Below are 16938 nucleotides of genomic sequence, written 5' to 3'. Positions count from 1 at the left end.
TCAAGTACGGTATTTAAAATCTACATGAACATCTATTTTACAGAAAAAGCAATGAGATGGGGTGCAGGTCTCCAAGAAAGTGTAATTAGATGGTTAAACAATTAAATATTGAACAACTATTGATCATTTTTGTACAAAGTTTATTAAGATGTTCAGAAGAATGAATTTTAAAAATCATGTAGCAAATAGTAATTTTAATTCAGATTACAAGGCAACTTAAAACACTTAGAGCAATTATATAGCTGACAAATAAAAATACAGCTATAATAACCATCCCTGAGCAATACTGCATTTTAAATGTTGTAATAAAGAAAGTTACTCAAATGTACCTGTGTATGCAGACAAAATTGGTAAAACCTTCTACAAATTGAAGACCTGAAGATAAGCAACTTACACTTTAAAGATGTGAAGCATGACTGGTTTTGGCAAATTTAAATATTACATTTAAACAAATCAAGCTGTTAACTTATCCTACAAACTACTTCAAGTAGTGCTGAATGCACTTTATTTTGGTTTGTCTGATCCTTTGTATTACATACAACTAGGTCCCAACTTTTTTCATTAATGGAACAGTAACAACCAAAGACAATGTGCATTCTCTGTCATTACTAAACATTCCATGTGTTCAGCAGTGGTGTGGATTTGGAAGTCAGAGTGAAGAACACAGTATCCTTTGGCAGTCCAGACTTCAAGCAACACTCACAAGGAGTAGATTTTAACAGGTTTCAGTACCCAATTTCTACATTCTCCTATTTTCCAGAAGGCGTGCATGGAAAAGTATTTACACAAGGACCTATACAAAGTGGTCTAGCAACCAGACGGTGCCCACGTCTTCAGACAGTTAATATCTCAGTCAACATGAACAGACATTTAATAAAAATAAAATGTTATTTTATTTTCCCAACTGAGTGTAACTAGTAGCTTTTAAGTTAATATCAGCCTCTTCATTGCTGAGTAAGGAAAATGGCAACTTCATTAACAGGCACTGCTAAGAATGAAAATTTGATTTACAGAAGAAAAAACTACCTGAATATTTTAAAACAGTACAAACATAAAAGAATTTAATGTGTGCTCCAAATTTCTTGTGTTAATATCGTTCATTGTATTGCTGGTTATTCACAGCTTGATCATCCACCCTTGGCTGTGGACAAACTGTATGAGTACAAGTAGAATTTATTTATTTAATTGATGGCACTGCCAAATGTTAACCAGCTTTCCCTCTCCCTTATCCATACATTTTTTAAACACTAGCAGATCCGAATTCAAGACATTAGATAGTAAAGTACTTCCTACATGGTAACACATATAACAGCAGAAATTTAAGAGATCAAGAAATGCCTCCTGTAAGTAAGTTTACAAATACAAACACAGGTTCCAGATAACAGTATTTTACCTGTCAATTTAAATGGAAAGAATATAGTATTAAAACCCCACAACACTTGATTTAAGTATCACTTACTTCCAAATCAAACAACATGATTTGAGCAGGAAGTTTGAGTAGGTAACCTCTGAGGCCTCCAGAGATAATATTTAAAGGTCCCTTTCAACATTAACTATTCTATGGTGCTCTTACTTGCTACCCATGTGCTTAATACTCAAATATAAATAGAAGCTTTACAAAACTTTACAAAATGAAAGGCTTCATGTTACTAAGAGATGTACAACACATTTATCTTCCAATTATTAACAAATCAGCTGCTTTTCCTATGGTTATGTCCACTGATTTATAAACCAAGTAGATTAAGAATTACTGTATTAGTTAGAGCAAACAGGCAGTATTAGAAACAACAGAAGTACTGGAATGTAACAAAAGTGACATACACTTTGCAGGATTACAGTTACTTGAGTCCTTCATATGAAGCTGAAAGAAAAGAAAAAAACAAATTTAAGAAAAATCTTTGAATGTTCTATATACTGCACAAGCTGTATCATAAATGAATTCATGATTTTGGAACACCAAATAATAACTTGTCCCTAATTATTAGGCAAATAATTATTTTATCTAATATGGAATTTCCCCACATTCTTCAAGTGCAGAGGCAGAACATGGCTAATGACAGAACCAACAAACATGGACACGTTTGTATCAGCAAGTGTCACCCAATATTTTGTCACAGTAAAGAGGTTCTGAACTAAGTATTGTATTTTCAGAAGTCTGAGTTTTGTCAGAGTAGAAGTTAATTATCTCCTTAAAAATCAGGTTTCTTGATATCTCAAAAATAGAGGGGAAAATGCAACAGTGGTTCAGCTTGTTATTAAAAAAAAAATAAAATCTGAGTTTCACCATCCCAGACATTAAACACTTTTTGCCTACAACTTTTTCAGTACAAGAGGCTACACTCTAAATCCAGCAATCCAGCACAGTCTTCTTTTTGCTGCACTCCTAAAAATGCTGAGGGATCTCCTCATTAGAAAGTGGCAAGCAAAGCCAAGCAGGCTTCCTCCCCATTCCCTTGAGAAGGACAATAAACAAGACCTGCTGAAGGAGGAGCTGCCCTGCATGATATGAGACACCTGTGATACAGGGGACAGCCCATTTACTGAGCTGTGTTTGGTGTCATCCTTAGCTTTTTACATTTCACTGGATTAATTTGATAAGTATATCTAACAAAATATGTGGCAGTTATTGAGAATGCATTTTTCAAGTCAACAAAACAGATGGGTTGGCCTTTGAAAAGTTCTTTTTAAAAGAACAAATAACTTCTCCTATCTGGCAGTTTTCCACACAGCAGGTTGATCTGGACTGTGCATCACAGAAAATGAAAACAGCACACTTGAAGACAAAGACATGACAAAAATTTTTAATTTAAAAAAAAATGGAGAAGGCAACATCCATGGATGTTGATATCTTCTCCCCTTTACTATCAGGTCAAACAGTTTTACTAAGAAGTTACCCCAGTCTAGTAAAAGCTGCAGGGTTTTGGCCTATACATCCCCAAACCGTTCACTCTCACTAATGTTTCTTTTCAATGTCTAGAATGGAATTTTAGAGAAGTGGAAAGGATATTCTCCCCCTTTTGATAATTGCACGTTCTCTGTTTTCTCTACATGCCACAAAATGTCACAATTTGAAGAATGCCCACAAAACATAGAGAAGGAACCTCTATACAGCCTCCCAATCCTTAAATGTCTAACAAAGCAGTTCCCACAACAAGATAAATACTTTTATGTGCTTAAAAAATTCAGTTGTTTACCTGAAGGGCTTATCCCAGGAGTGACACAAGCATCACAATACCCATGAACTGAATGAAGAGCAGCACAGGTGTCAAAAATGACCAGACAGGCCACAAGGCAACATTGAAACTGGGAGTAAAAGCAGAAAGTATTTGGAAAGTTCAGTTGTCACATTACAGAAACATCAGGCATACAAAGAAAACATGTCAAAAGAAAAAATAAGATTTAAATTACTTAACCTGGAAATATACTTCTTTGTTTCTGAAAACAAAACACATCAAGGGTAAAGGGTAAAGATACTTTTTACTTTCAGAAAATCTGTATCTGAAGCTCCTGAAAATGACCTACTCTTTGATTTTTCCATGGGCATACATGGCAGCTGAGAGAAGCCTTAATCTGAACTTTGATCCAGCGAGCTTTCAGTTAAGTGAAAAGACAAGGGGAAAACCAACTTATTTTACATCTGACTTACAAGAATTACAGATTTGACTAATTATAAACCATAAGGAACCTTTATTTTTCTCAATCTTCCTTTTTTTAACCATTGCAACAAATACTGACTGATACCCTGATAAAGCAGCTAAACAAGAGGAAATCAATTTTCGTGCAGAAAGCAAATAAATTAACTGGTACAATGGAATTTTCTTCATTCACATTTGCTCAGTTCTCATACAATCTCATAAGTAAAGCAACTCTTACTAAAAGTACCATTCTCAGATAAAATATAAACCAATAAAGCTCATATGGCAATAGTCAGAAGTCTAACATTTTGTGTATGTTTGCTAACTTGTAGATTGTTTGATAATGAAGAACTCTGACAGAAACTGACTGAACTGAATTTTTTCTCAGATAAAGAGACTGCACCTTTGTCTTAATTTGTAAACTGCACAAGTTGTTGCCAGAGGTGAGAAATTTACACAAATATAATTTCAGTTTTCTCCTAAATTTTCAAGACAGAAAAGATCCAGTAAATCTCTAAGTACACAATAGAAAGTTTCAACTGTTGCAACTCTTGCTTTGTGGATGAAAGTTGAGAGTGCAAGAAATTCTGCTACACAGAACTGGTATTGCCACCAATATACATAGCAGAATTACAGAAATGATAGCTCTTATAAAAGAGCCCATTAACACAGACTTTGGCAGAAGTTTGCACACAGTGTTTGAACTCACCAAATTGCTGCTGCTATGAAGGTAGCTGTTGTGATAGGAATCAGTGCAGGGTACTGCTCATCATAGTCCTGAATTCCACAGTACCACTCAAGATACAGAATGCAGTAAAAGGCCACACATAAACACACAGCCAACAAACAAATGCCACAGGAAAGCCACCAGCTGTGGGAAGAAAAGCACATTAAACCATGTTTAGCACAGTCACACTGCAGTTTGCACAGTAATCTTCACGCCAGTCAGCAAACAGAACAATATCTGTTAAAAACACAATTGTGGCCTAGAGTTCCTGTGGGTTTTACCTTAAATTGGTCTTACAAAACACTTTTTCCCCTTAAAGCTGTTAAACTGAGTTTAATTTTGCAATGAAACATTCATATATTGTCCCCTCAAATATTTTGGAAATTCAATGTGACAGATCTTGTCAGGAATCTACTATACTACCACACCAAAACCACTTTGTCAATAGCAAAGTAAAATAGGCTCCACTCCAACTGTGCTTTTCACTATAAGTTAGACTGGTGATCTTTGTGCAACAGAAATGCTGCAGGAAGCTTCAATATGATTTCAGTTTGGGAACTCTCAAATTTAACAAGAAGCATGAAGATTATTCTTTACAACTGCTGAAGAAAACCATGGAGGAATCCAGAATTTTAAACTCAGAATCATAAAAATACAGGGCATGTGATTATTTAGGGAGAGACACTTTTGAGCCTCTTTGAGGATACACTTCAAGACTAGTTCAGATAAGGCAACTTGGGAGGAAGATGCACTTTAATAAAATCTTATCTGAAGGTGTATTAACAAATAAAAATTTTGAAAAATGAATCCTTACCATAACTTGATTAGTAAATTACAAAGGGTAATCAAGGATCTTCCTGCTCAGGTACCATGTGCTCTGGAATGGCACAGCAAACATAATATGCTAGTTTGAATTTTACCACCATTGGAGAATCCTGCACTCAGAGAACTGTAGCCATGGCCTACCTACACAAGCAGTGCAGGAAGACAGGGTTGTAACCCCAAATTCTGATTACACCTTGGAGTCACTGGTTTTGCTGTCACAGTGAACTGTATGAAGGGTATAACTAGCCTGGGAGAGCAGCCCCAGAGACCCCCCCCAGCACAGAGCCCTGTGCAGCTTCCACACACTGATATAACAATGACAACAGCAAGGTGTTTTAAAAGCACTTCCAGCTGAAGCTATCTAAAAACATTTAACATACATCAATCCCATTGAAAATAATTTAATAGAAAATAAATGGACTAGAAGTAAAAATTACTTCACAGAAATTATTTCACTAATCTTTTGCTGACCTACTCAAAATCATCTACAAATCTTCTAGAGAAATGAAAACTTCTCTTTGACCTCTACGTATTAATTTCAGGGGGTTTATTATAAAAAAATAAAATCAAAACCTAAATACTTCCAACAAAACAGGCAGCTATTTCTTGGACTTAAATGAAAACTTGTGGGTACAGTATTAAAATGTCTGGTACCACAGCAAAATTTGTATGTAAAAGACAGCTCAGTAGAGTTTACAGAGAAAAAAACAACTGTAGCAAATTTTAAACACTGTATTTACTTTAAAATCAGGTAAATAATATCAGCTTAGGTGGTCACCTGGTCCAACCTCCCTGCTCCAGCAAGCTCAGCTACTGCCAGTTGCCCAGAATCATGTCCAGATGGTTTTTGAGTATCTCCAAAGATGGAGATTCCACAACCTACCTGGGCAACCCATTCAGTGCTCAGATACCCTCACAGTAAAATTGTGCTTCCTAATCTTCAGAGGGAACCTCCTCCATTTCAGTTGGTGCCCACTGCCTCTGGTCCTGTCCTGGACACCACTGGAAAGAGCCTGGCTCTGTCTTCTTTGCACCCTCCCTACAGGTATTTACATGCATTGACAAAATGCCTCTGAGCCTTCTCTTCTACAGGATGAACACTCCCAGGTTTCTCTATTCCTACTGCAGATCTTGTTCATCCATGATTTAAAATACAGTGACCAGATGTAACAAACTGAGTATGATTATAGGACTAAAACACACCTTTTTGTAAGAAAATATACCTTACCTATCTGCTTGCAGAGTTTCTTTGATATTTTTTAAAAAATCAAAGTAGTATGTCACAGCTATTGATGCCAAAATCCAGAATGCAGAATGAATATTCAGTCTGTTAAGAGGCCTCATCGTCTTCTCTACAGCTGTAGACTCTTCTGTAAAGAAGAACATAATTATAGCACTAAAGCCAGTCATTAAATGAAGTATGATTATAGTTACATAAAGCATGATACTTTATCTTTTTAATTCATTTATCTCGGGAGATTATTCGACTCATCATAATACACTTTGTGCTACAAATATTCTGAAGAACTCTGAACATTTACTGAAATGAAACAGACTAAACAAAGTACCCTTTGATAAAAGGATAAAGCAGTAACAATCAGCACAACACTGTATCTGTGTATCTTTTTAGGAAACAGCCGACAAGATTTTGTAAGGGTTGTTTAACTAATGAAAAAGCCCTGGTTTTACGAAACAATTTTTATTAATTTAGCATATAGAATTTCAGGTTTCCAATCACTAATTTATTTTTTACCCTTCTTTATGAATTTTAGAATTTGCAAAACGATTGCAGGCATCATTTTCTTGTTCTCAACTGCAGATAATTCACAAATTTTCAGCTGCAGTTTCAGGAACTAGCTGGACTTACACTACACACCTTCAGCAGGCAAACTGCAACTATCATTGTGCAGGAAACGACCTTCTCTTTTTCCCCTCATTACCACGTACTGTTTTAGAGAGAGGGAGACATCAGAGCAAGCAGATGAGAAAGCCATTTTTGTGCACAATAACCACGTAAGACAATATTTATACACACTGTCACAAAAGGTGTCAGAGGTATTTTTGATGTCTGAAGTTTATCACCAGGAGTTCCTGGTGGCCCGTGTGCCTTCAGCACTGTCACATGTGCCGACTCCTCCACACGCTCCGCCACCAGCCGAGCGTACTCACACCTCCGCTGGGGCTTACAGGCAGCTTTATTTTTCATTTCCTACATTCCTCCTCATCCTACTGGAGCTTGGGCCCGGAGCATTCGAGTATTTCATCCGCATCAGGCAGATCAGGCAGTCGCCGGCTGCCAGCCCCTCGCATCCCCCGCGCCCAGCTCGCAGCCAGGAGCGGACACCTGAGGGCAGCGGGGCCGCGCTCCGCGCCGCTCCGCCCGAGGCGGCCCCGCTGCCGTCCCAGCGCCCGCCCGGCGGGTCCCGGCACCGCTCCCCGCGCCCCGGCAGCACCCACCGGCCGTCCCGCCGCCCCGGGCAGGCGGCTGCGGCTGCTGCGGGTCCCGGGGCTCCGGCCCGCGCCGCCCCGGGCGCCGCAGCCTCGGGAGCGCGTCCCCGCCGCCGCCGGGCTCCATGTTGGGCCGCTCCGGCAGTGACGCGGCGGGGCGGGAGCGCGGCGGCCGCCACCGCCCCGGCGTGAGGGGCAGCGGCGGCGGCCGGGCCAGGGCCCGCCGGTCCGGGATCCAGAAACAGCTTCGGGAATCGCGCTGAGCCCCCCTGGAGGGTGCGAGCACTGCCGTGTACAGCCTAGTGCCGCACTGAAGGCTGTGGTGCCGAAATGATTCAGAAAAAAAACCCAAAAAACTCTGTGGGTAGAAATGTTTTCCTCATCTGCCAAGCAGATGTTCTCCAGGGCAGATGTTAGGGAAATCTCGATTTCTGTGACACAAACCAGTGGTATAGGTTTAAAATGATTGTGGCATGATGCTAATTACACCAAGCTCTGAGGTTCGATCCCGTAGGAGCCGCTCACTCAAGGGTTGGATTCCATGACCCTTCTGGGACCCTCCCAACTCGGAATATTCTGGGACTGTGAAATGCAGAGCTCTGGGGACTTTCCAGAGCCATACAGGGAATCCTGTAGCACTCGAGACTGCAGCTCGTAACTGCAATAATAAGCATATTTGCAAGACAAACTATGTCAAAGTTCAATAAACTAATAAAATGGTAAAATAGATTGTTTCAGTTCTACAGTTGATGTCCGCATAAGTAAATACCAAATTCACATCAGCATGTTTCTGCAAACAAAACCTTGAAACCAATTGGGCTTTCTTGTTTATTCACATGGACAAATTCAAAACTAGTCAATTTTGCTGGCAGGCTAACCTTAGGTCTGGTCATTATAAGAATAATATGAATATTAAGAGTGAATATGTGTGCTGTATCTTCTGGGGCATGTTCAGTGATTAAGCCATTAGTATGGCTTTTAAAATAATTCTAATAGTAATGATTGATTAGGTTAATTACATGATCCATGTGATTCTTACAAAACCTGTGCTTTGTCAGAGAAAATTGTGTGGCATAATTCCACTTAAGGCAGAAGTCCTGCTGACTTCAATGTGGAAGTACCTGTCCAATACAGCAGCAGCTTTTCTTTAAATGTAGAAATATTCAATAAAAGCTCAGATTATTATAAGGGATATTAAAGAAACAAGAACCTAATTTCAGTATGTGTGTTTTACTTACCAAATCAAATTTGCTAGCTGTATATAGATTAAAGTTCAAAAATCCAAGTGTTTCATAACCTGATTGTACTTTTCCTCTCAGAAGGCAAAATATTTTGCATTAAAACAATTATTATGAGAAATGTTTAAATTTTCACTTACCACATGCATTCTTTGCATATTGTGCAGCATTTATCAACAGAAATGCCTTGCAGATACTTCCTCTGCAGTTTTATGTTGAGAAAACAGGAAAATCAAAAAGAATGGAATGTAGGCTGTGGATAAATAATTATGTATTTTATCAGTAAACCCTAAAAAACCCTAAAAAGACCCCTAATTTTTGGCAATCCTAAGGGAAGAAATGAACTGGTAGAAACTAATTAGGGTAAAAGCTAAACTTTCTGTGACTTGCACTGTTTTTAAGTAGTTCTAAACCTGCTGGCTAACTGTATTTTCCTAAATATACTATTGTGTGTTTTATCAATGACTGAGATTGTAGGGACAAGGGAAAACGGGGTTCTCATTATTCTTTATTACTGCACATTGAATTTAAGTAAATTCAGCCTAAAAGATACAAGAACAGAAAAAATAAACCTTTTTCTGCAGAAAGACAGGCCTTCATTTACATCTGAATTTCATGTGAGAGGTGTCATAGTAAGTAGAAATTGTTTTCCCAGCGTTAGAACATGTATCACATAAGGGCCAACCACACTGCAGTCCTTATGACTACAGGGATTATTCTTTATGTAGTTCAGTTGAATATTTTGAAGTTAGCAGCTCATGGGAGATCAGAGCTCTGCTTTCTTATCAATGAAATAGAGGTTTCTTTGTTTTATTTCCTTTGAGTGAAATGACTACCTCAGCCTTCACTTTCATCTTAGTGATTCAAATAAGAAACAAAGGAAATCTTCGTGCACTTTCTTTGCAAAAGCTATTCATAGGATATATCTTTGATTTAAACATAGCAATTAAATAAATATGTATGCTTGGAAAGGTTAAGATCTGTCAGTGTTGTTAAACTGAACACTTCTGTTTACCTACAGAGTAGGTATTGTGCAAAGAGCTGAAATAAGAGCTTCCTTCCTGGGCTCACTATTGACCTTAACTGAGACCGCTCATGTTCTGTGTTTGTAGAGCTGAGATGTTTTCTGTGATCTTTTCACAGTGCTTCTCTGATTCAGAAATTATTAATCTGCCAAAGAATAGATAGTGATCAGGAGCTGAACCGAGACTGTCACAAAATGAACAACATAATTAACAAAGCATCTAATCAGCGGTCCTGTTATGGATAATTAATTCTTCCAAGTTAATGTTTAACAATACTCTCATGAAAGTTAAAAGTATTTTAAAATGTGATGCTTGATGTGATAACTTTAGTTAAAAGTCTGTGAAATAAATTTGTGAATTTGAAGTTTCCATGAAAGAAATGTACAAAGGGCAGAGCTTGCAGAAATTTTTTCGTGAACTGTAATCCCAGACTCTCACATAATGTGATTCAGTTTCCACATCTTGGGAACTGAATTCAACACCTTCACATTATTTTAAGTAGAAAATAATGCTTTGTATGTTAGTTGAATGTCTTTAAATATTCAGGTTTTTTGGTTATAAGCTGAATTTTGGAATCTATTTGGATATTTTGAATTTCATTTTCTTATTGCTCACTGAATATTTGCTGCTTAGTGGCTAGTTGGTTATATGTTAATTTACAAGTAATTCTTAATGGCACACAAATGTGGTAGCTTTTTTGTGTCTCTTGACCAGGTAGATATAAAATTTAGAATTTGAAGTCCCAGTTAAATTCTCACTTTTAGGAAGTCAGATTAGTTTTCTAATATTCCAGCCAATTTTCATAGCTTTTTCCCTATTACAGAAATCAAAAGCTAAATTAGCCCAAATGTTATCTGTTCACAAAACACCTGACTGAAATTTTCTTCATTTCATATCCAAGTGGGGTGGCTCCTTCCTTTGTTAATTTTTAGCTGAAGTAGGTTGGATACAATATAGATGTTTTTTTTTCATTTTGAGGAATAAAATAATAGTGCTATAATAATCTGTGCTTTCTGTTCACAAACTAAATAAAGTCAGCAGTAATCTGCTGCTTACCTTCCACTATCAGGAGTAAAAGATTGGATGGGTAGAGATTCTCAATCCTTTCTGAACCTTGTCCTTGGACTAAAGTATTGTGCATCTTCTCTTACACTGGGTGAAAAAGTAAATACATTGTCTGACTCATCTAGGTAACAAAAAAGCCTCCAAATAGTACAAACAATTCCCCTGCTTTCATCTTGCATTCTTTTAACTATTTTAAATTGAGTACAATGGAAAAGGACTTAAAAGCATTTGGTGTGAATAACTTAATGCAGATCTGAAAAACAACTGCCGGGTAAAACTCTATTGACTCTGAATGCAGTCCATATACAAACTCCTGAACTCAAGCTGAATTCTCATGCGAGTATTAAATTGCAGTGCAGCCTTGGATTGACCCTTTAGGAAGGAAACAATACATAGAATAGTGTGCTTGATACCAAGAAGGCTCTATATTTAAGCATGCAAGCATTTGAACTTCATGAAGAAAAAGAAAGCAGAAAAGATAAAGGCAGTTTAAAAGGTGAAGAGGGCATCTAGAAGTACAGAAGAAAATGCACCACATGAAGACATCTAATTTATGTAGGCATGTTATTCCTCACCTTGAAAGTTGTCAGCGAATTACAAAAAAAATAGCTGATGTGAAGTATTTATTTGATAGAAGACCATCTTCGCCCTCAGTTATCCTGATTAGAGATGTTAGATACCTTTAGGGTTCGACACTTGCCTTTTTATAATCAGCATTTGAAAGATAAGAGGACTGTTCTGTTCTTTCCATCTTTAACTGCAAACAAAACCAAAATACTTTATCCAAATTTATCCAAAACTCATCCTATTTATCAAAAATAAATCTGTATAAAACATTCTCCTACAAGTAGCTAAGTAAATTTTTTTACTCTCTCCCTTCTAAACCATTTGTTTAGTTTCATTTAACTATGCTTACTTTCTTGAGGGGGTACAATGGCTCTCAAAATGTTTTCCCAAGACTACAGTTTAATGATACAAAGCACTTGGCAGCAATACTCCAGCTATAATTGTTCTTGACTACTCAATCCCCAGTAGTGGTATATAATACCTCTTAGTTTGAGGATTTGATCCGGTTTTAAAAGCCTGCAAAAATGCAGGGGGTGGTGGAGAGGCAAAAACAAATGGCCAGATGTGGGAGAGTGGGAAAGAGTGGGACTTACTGAAACCGATTTCTTTACTTAGGAAAAAATCTGTGCAACCATGCATCTGTAACAATATGAAAAGAACTTCATTCTTAGGGCATTTAGGAACATCCTAAAGTATGTTTTTTGAATACTGAATGTCAGATCTAATTCACACAGGAAAAAACTATCAGTTGTGGGAATGGGCATTCAAGTGTATCATTCAACATTTACTGCACAGAAGTATTAGTCTCTCTTGGTGTGACACTTTATTTCTCTGTTGGTGGAGGTTAGCATTATTTTAGGCTGTGATAGAATTTTAACTGGTTTTGGAGATGTCTAGTGTCACCACTGCTTGTGTTTTGACTGATGTACTAAAGCAGTGGTTCTCTCTGTTAACAAGATTGGAGAGTACAGTTCAGCATAGCAACATCTCCTTGCTGTGTATTGTGGGATTCAGCTCATGCTGTTTCTGTGGAGTCTTGAAAAAAAACCAAAACAAATCAAAGCTCTTACATCTCTTACATGCTTCATTCACAGTGAAGGTTTTCTTTGTGTCCTTCACAGTCTATTACCACTTACATATTCTGTAGGGTCAATTTTTCATGTATTTTGAACAGGTATTGTAATTAATTGGACAACAGAGTTAGAAGGAACACAGACTGAGTATTAAACTGTCCAAGACAGACAGGAAGAGAAAGATGTTTCCTTTTATAAAGACTGAATTCAGCAATTTGAATTTTTGGCTGGAGGATGATTGCAAAATTCCCATTACTGTTCTGGCTAATCTGCATAACATAAACAGCTCTTAAGAACATTAGCTGAGCTAATTTTTTTTCTTCTCATGGAAAACTTACCCAGTGCTAACCTCTGGAACAACTTCTGGTACTGAAAGTTCACCAAAAAAAAAGCTGAAACTTTCAAAGGCATAACACCTGGAACAAAACTGTAGGAGCAAGAAGCAGGAGGAAAGACATTTTCATGGTATAAGACATGGTAAGAAAGAACAGTCTAGGAGAAAATTCTGGTCCTGTCTCATCCACAGAAAACATGAGCCTTTGTCATGTATGGATACTGTACCGTGTCAATAGGTGTGTATTCCTTCTGGAATTCCTTCTCATCAAGAGAAAAGGCCAGCAGAAGGGCAAAAAATTAGAGTACAAAGGTGCACTTAGTGCTTTGAGTTTATACATTAATGGCTGGATGGTGGAAGTTCATTTTGTGGCTACTTCAAGGAACAGAAGCGTGGTTTGAGCCGTCTGCAATGCAGGCAGAATTCTGGTTTTTTATTCTGGTTCTTTTTCTTTGTCACCTAAGTGAGATGCAGTGTTCTGAATACTTTCAAGAGGATTTCATGCTGCCTGAGAGGAAGATCCCATTATGTTTAAAAGTACCTTTTTTTTCTGGTAAACCAAGTGTATGTGAGTTGAGCTTGACTGTAATCAGGCCTTAATCAGGCTTTTTATACTAATTTGGTACTAATGCATTCCACATAGAAGTTTGAGAAGAGAGGTTTAATGGGTGGGCAGGCATCAAGACATAATTTCTGGTTTTCTGTTACTTTCAAGTAGTTTCAGGAACTATAAAACTACTTCTGTTGGAAGCCAGTATTTTACTGCTGCTGTAGCTGAGGTATGAAGTTGTGCAGCAAGAGCAGTTTCTACTAAAATATTCTAATGAGAAGGGCAAAGCACACAAAAGACTGGACAATTCTAAATCTTCTAGAATAAATTTAAAAAGATAAACAAAAGATGCGTTTGGAAAGGACTAAGATCTATGATCTGCAATCTTGAAGAAAAAACTCCAATCTAAGCAAAAAGCTTGGAAGGTTTTTTAGCCTTTGCTGTCTGAGAACATAAAAGCATGAGGATTCAGGTGCAAAAAGAATTACATCCAAGAATTGGAAAGAGAAGCAGTAGATTACCAGGGGTAAAAGAAATTGTATCTTAAAAGTATAAAGGAAAGTTACTAGTAAAACTTCCTCTAGTCCAAGTGGAATTTAGAATTCAATATAAAGTAACATTTCCTGTAAAAGTACTAATGGGAAACATAATATGCAGCTTTTCTTGGCTGACAGAGCAGAAAAGAAACTTAGAGGACTTATTCCTGTTTTTTTCTTAAAGGCTAATCTGGGAGAAGAAAGGGGTAAACGTTGAATATATTGACTGAGATATCTTGTAACCTGTGAACACAGCTCAATGTACAGAACAATATGCCTTTTTTCACTTATCTTGCACAAAAACTTTAATATTCGCTCTCTTATTTCCTTAATAAGGGTGAGTGTTACAGCCTTAAAAGTTTCTGAATGAAATCATGTATTGGGTCTCTGTATCCTGTGGTCATCAGCTATGAGCCACTACTCATGTAGGGCTCTGACTACATTGTCCTGATGCAATTGGATTATAGCACCAGGTGGGAGGATCAGTTTCCACTGGAGAAAGAATGAACTACTCTAATGCACCAGGACAGTGGAGGGCTGAGCACAACAAATAAGTAGCTGTCCTTTGAAGCTTTTTTCTTCCACTGATTAAAGTCCCTGCTTAAGTGCTTATGCTATAGTTATAATGAAAGCTACTAGCTTTAAACAATTTTCTAATTTCTCCCTTCCTCACCCTGCCACAAAGACACTCACTTTTCAATACAATATTTTAGAAAAGAAAATTTTAACAATAAGGTGTAATTATGGAGCTATGTTATGCTGTTTAGAAAATCACTAAAACATATTCTGGATTAAAAAAATACTGGTAAACATGCTGCTTAATTATTGAATAGAAATTAGAGAAGTCCTGCTGGTTTTCTGTCTTCTTGAAGGATTCTCAATGATCTCTGAGGGATTATGCCTCCCTCTGAAATAATTACCACCAAATTTGAAGTAAATTCAATCTGATCAAGACATCATTATTTGCAAGGAGTAAATTAAAGTCCAGATCTGTTGCAAGGGGAAAAGTCAAATTCAATCCTCTTGAGTACTTCATTAATTGTCTAATGAAAAAACATCTAAGTCTGGGATTTTTTTCACTGCAGAGCTGCATGTCAATAATGCAACTATGCATGGACTGGAGTACCACTTGGAGCCTTCTGCAATTAAAGGCATAGACTCATCTACCATACTAAATGTTACTTACCATATTTCATTACATATTGCAGATATGACCATACTGCAGTATTCCCAGGAACACCCAGAAAGAAAAATATGCCTACAAAGCATACTGCCCCCCCTCTTTCTGCCAACAGAGCAGGAAAGGTAATACTGCAGCAACACACACTGAGGTTTTACTATTGTAATTATAACAGGGCTTACTTGCAACAAACTTCCACTAATGACTGACAAATAGAGGCAAGCATTAGATTCATGTGTGCCAAAACATGAGGGGAAAAAACTGAACATCAGCTGGTGCTGCTTTACCCTTTACACAGAGAGGGGAATAATAATTTACAGCATGTTTATTACTCCACACAGGCACCACTAATCCAAACATGGCAATGCACAGGGGAGTACACTGTTTGAACCTTGAAGAGTGATAACAGTTAAAGCAGGAAAGCAAATTACAAGGTCACATCCTACTCTGATAGATCTTCTGCATACTGTTGATTTGATATTCCTTATTCCCAGCTTTCAGCTGAACCATGATGTTTGAATACTTAACCTGCTGCTTTGCTTCATTCAGTGATCACTGCAGTAAACCATGAGCATCAGACACCAGAACTCTGCAATGACAGGAGCCAAGATTATGCTTATCTGTTAGACTGAATAAAAACAACTGCTGCATAGCTTCAACAAACAACTAACACCTTAAATTCATTATGTCCTTTCTTGCAACCTTTACAGTAAGACAAATATGTACTCAAAAAAACTGAACCCAGTGTATAACAGTTAATTTTTAGTATTTATACCTTTATATAGTTAATATTTCTATAAATTCAGATATTTTTACTATGGAGTTTTATAGAAGTGTACCTGCTTGAAACCACTAAGCAGTTTTTAAAAACACCATATGACTGAGTGCTTTATAATGCTGTTTTTAACAGAGTATATCATAATAGGAAACTTCCTACATGGAAGTAATTTTGCCCTTAAGTAAAAATCTACAAAACTTCAGGCAGCTCTGTCTCTTACATACCTGTAACATTTCTAGCCTAGCTACATTGTTTTGGTGACAGCAATACAACAGCCTCTTCAAAGCATGCATAATTTGTGGATTTATTATGCAATTATAAAGTGACAAGATTCATTATATTTAAGCTTGTATTTTAAAGCAATCTATTTCATCAGTCAGTTTTCAGTCCATGTAACCACTTCTATTGAAGTCTGTTGCATTACTAATCAAGACTTCCAGTAGCAATGCATATACTGATAACTTTAGATTTTCACTGAATGTGCAATATTGCATACACAAATCTGACACTTTATTTATGCATTTTACAACACAGAATCAACAGTTTATTAAAGGCTGCATACACTATCCACAGTGCATATAGGGGTATCAGCCATACCATTTTGAGTTTTAGCATAACAAAATATTTATTCCACAGTGGGTTTCTGAATATGAAAATCCTATTTGCTTTGAAAAACATTTCCTGCAAAAAGCCACACAACCCAGGTCCTGAAAAACATTCATGCCTATAAATTATATTCATTACTGGGAGAACTTTAATACAATAGGCCAGCAATGATTTTCAATGCCTCTTAAAACTTGTACCAAAAATATACATTTTCCATAAAATCAAAAAATAAAATATCTGAAAAAGGTTCTGTGATAAATCTAGAAAAAGGGCAGGGATCCAGTATTAAAAGTTAAATTCTGCTTTCACATACACAATTCAAATTGATACCAATGCATAGTATTTGTACAA

At 37.1% G+C, this 16938-nt stretch overlaps 1 protein-coding gene across 2 annotated transcripts; it reads right to left on the bottom strand.

The window, feature by feature from the left end:
- Positions 1-119: 119 nt before the first annotated feature.
- TMEM128 (transmembrane protein 128) lies at positions 120-7986 on the bottom strand. Of its 2 annotated transcripts, none has more exons than XM_074541758.1 (5): positions 7645-7986; positions 6416-6554; positions 4345-4506; positions 3195-3303; positions 120-1861 (listed from the first exon to the last, which is right to left on the bottom strand). In XM_074541758.1, the coding sequence occupies exons 1-4, from the start codon at positions 7760-7762 to the stop codon at positions 3204-3206; spliced, it is 519 nt and encodes a 172-aa protein (XP_074397859.1). In that variant the 5' UTR covers positions 7763-7986; the 3' UTR covers positions 120-1861; positions 3195-3203. The 2 variants fall into 2 exon arrangements, with proteins under 2 accessions (XP_074397859.1, XP_074397858.1); XM_074541757.1 differs by having other exon boundaries at positions 6416-6557; positions 7645-7805.
- Between the last annotated feature and the right edge of the window lie 8952 nt (positions 7987-16938).

Source organism: Zonotrichia albicollis, chromosome 5, assembly GCF_047830755.1.
Source record: "Zonotrichia albicollis isolate bZonAlb1 chromosome 5, bZonAlb1.hap1, whole genome shotgun sequence".
NCBI lineage: Eukaryota > Metazoa > Chordata > Aves > Passeriformes > Passerellidae > Zonotrichia > Zonotrichia albicollis.
This window is presented reverse-complemented; position numbering and strand designations above follow the sequence as displayed.

What these genes read in the sequence shown, in the direction of transcription:
- TMEM128 (XM_074541757.1), bottom strand. Translation starts at nt 7,762, where the DNA reads ATGGAGCCCGGCGGCGGCGGGGACGCGCTCCCGAGGCTGCGGCGCCCG. An exon ending in GAAACTCTGCAAGCAGATAG is followed by an intron (nt 4,507 to 6,415) that starts GTAAGGTATATT and finishes TTCTTCCCACAG; the next exon opens with CTGGTGGCTTTCCTGTGGCA. An exon ending in TTCATAGCAGCAGCAATTTG is followed by an intron (nt 3,304 to 4,344) that starts GTGAGTTCAAAC and finishes TTTTACTCCCAG; the next exon opens with TTTCAATGTTGCCTTGTGGC.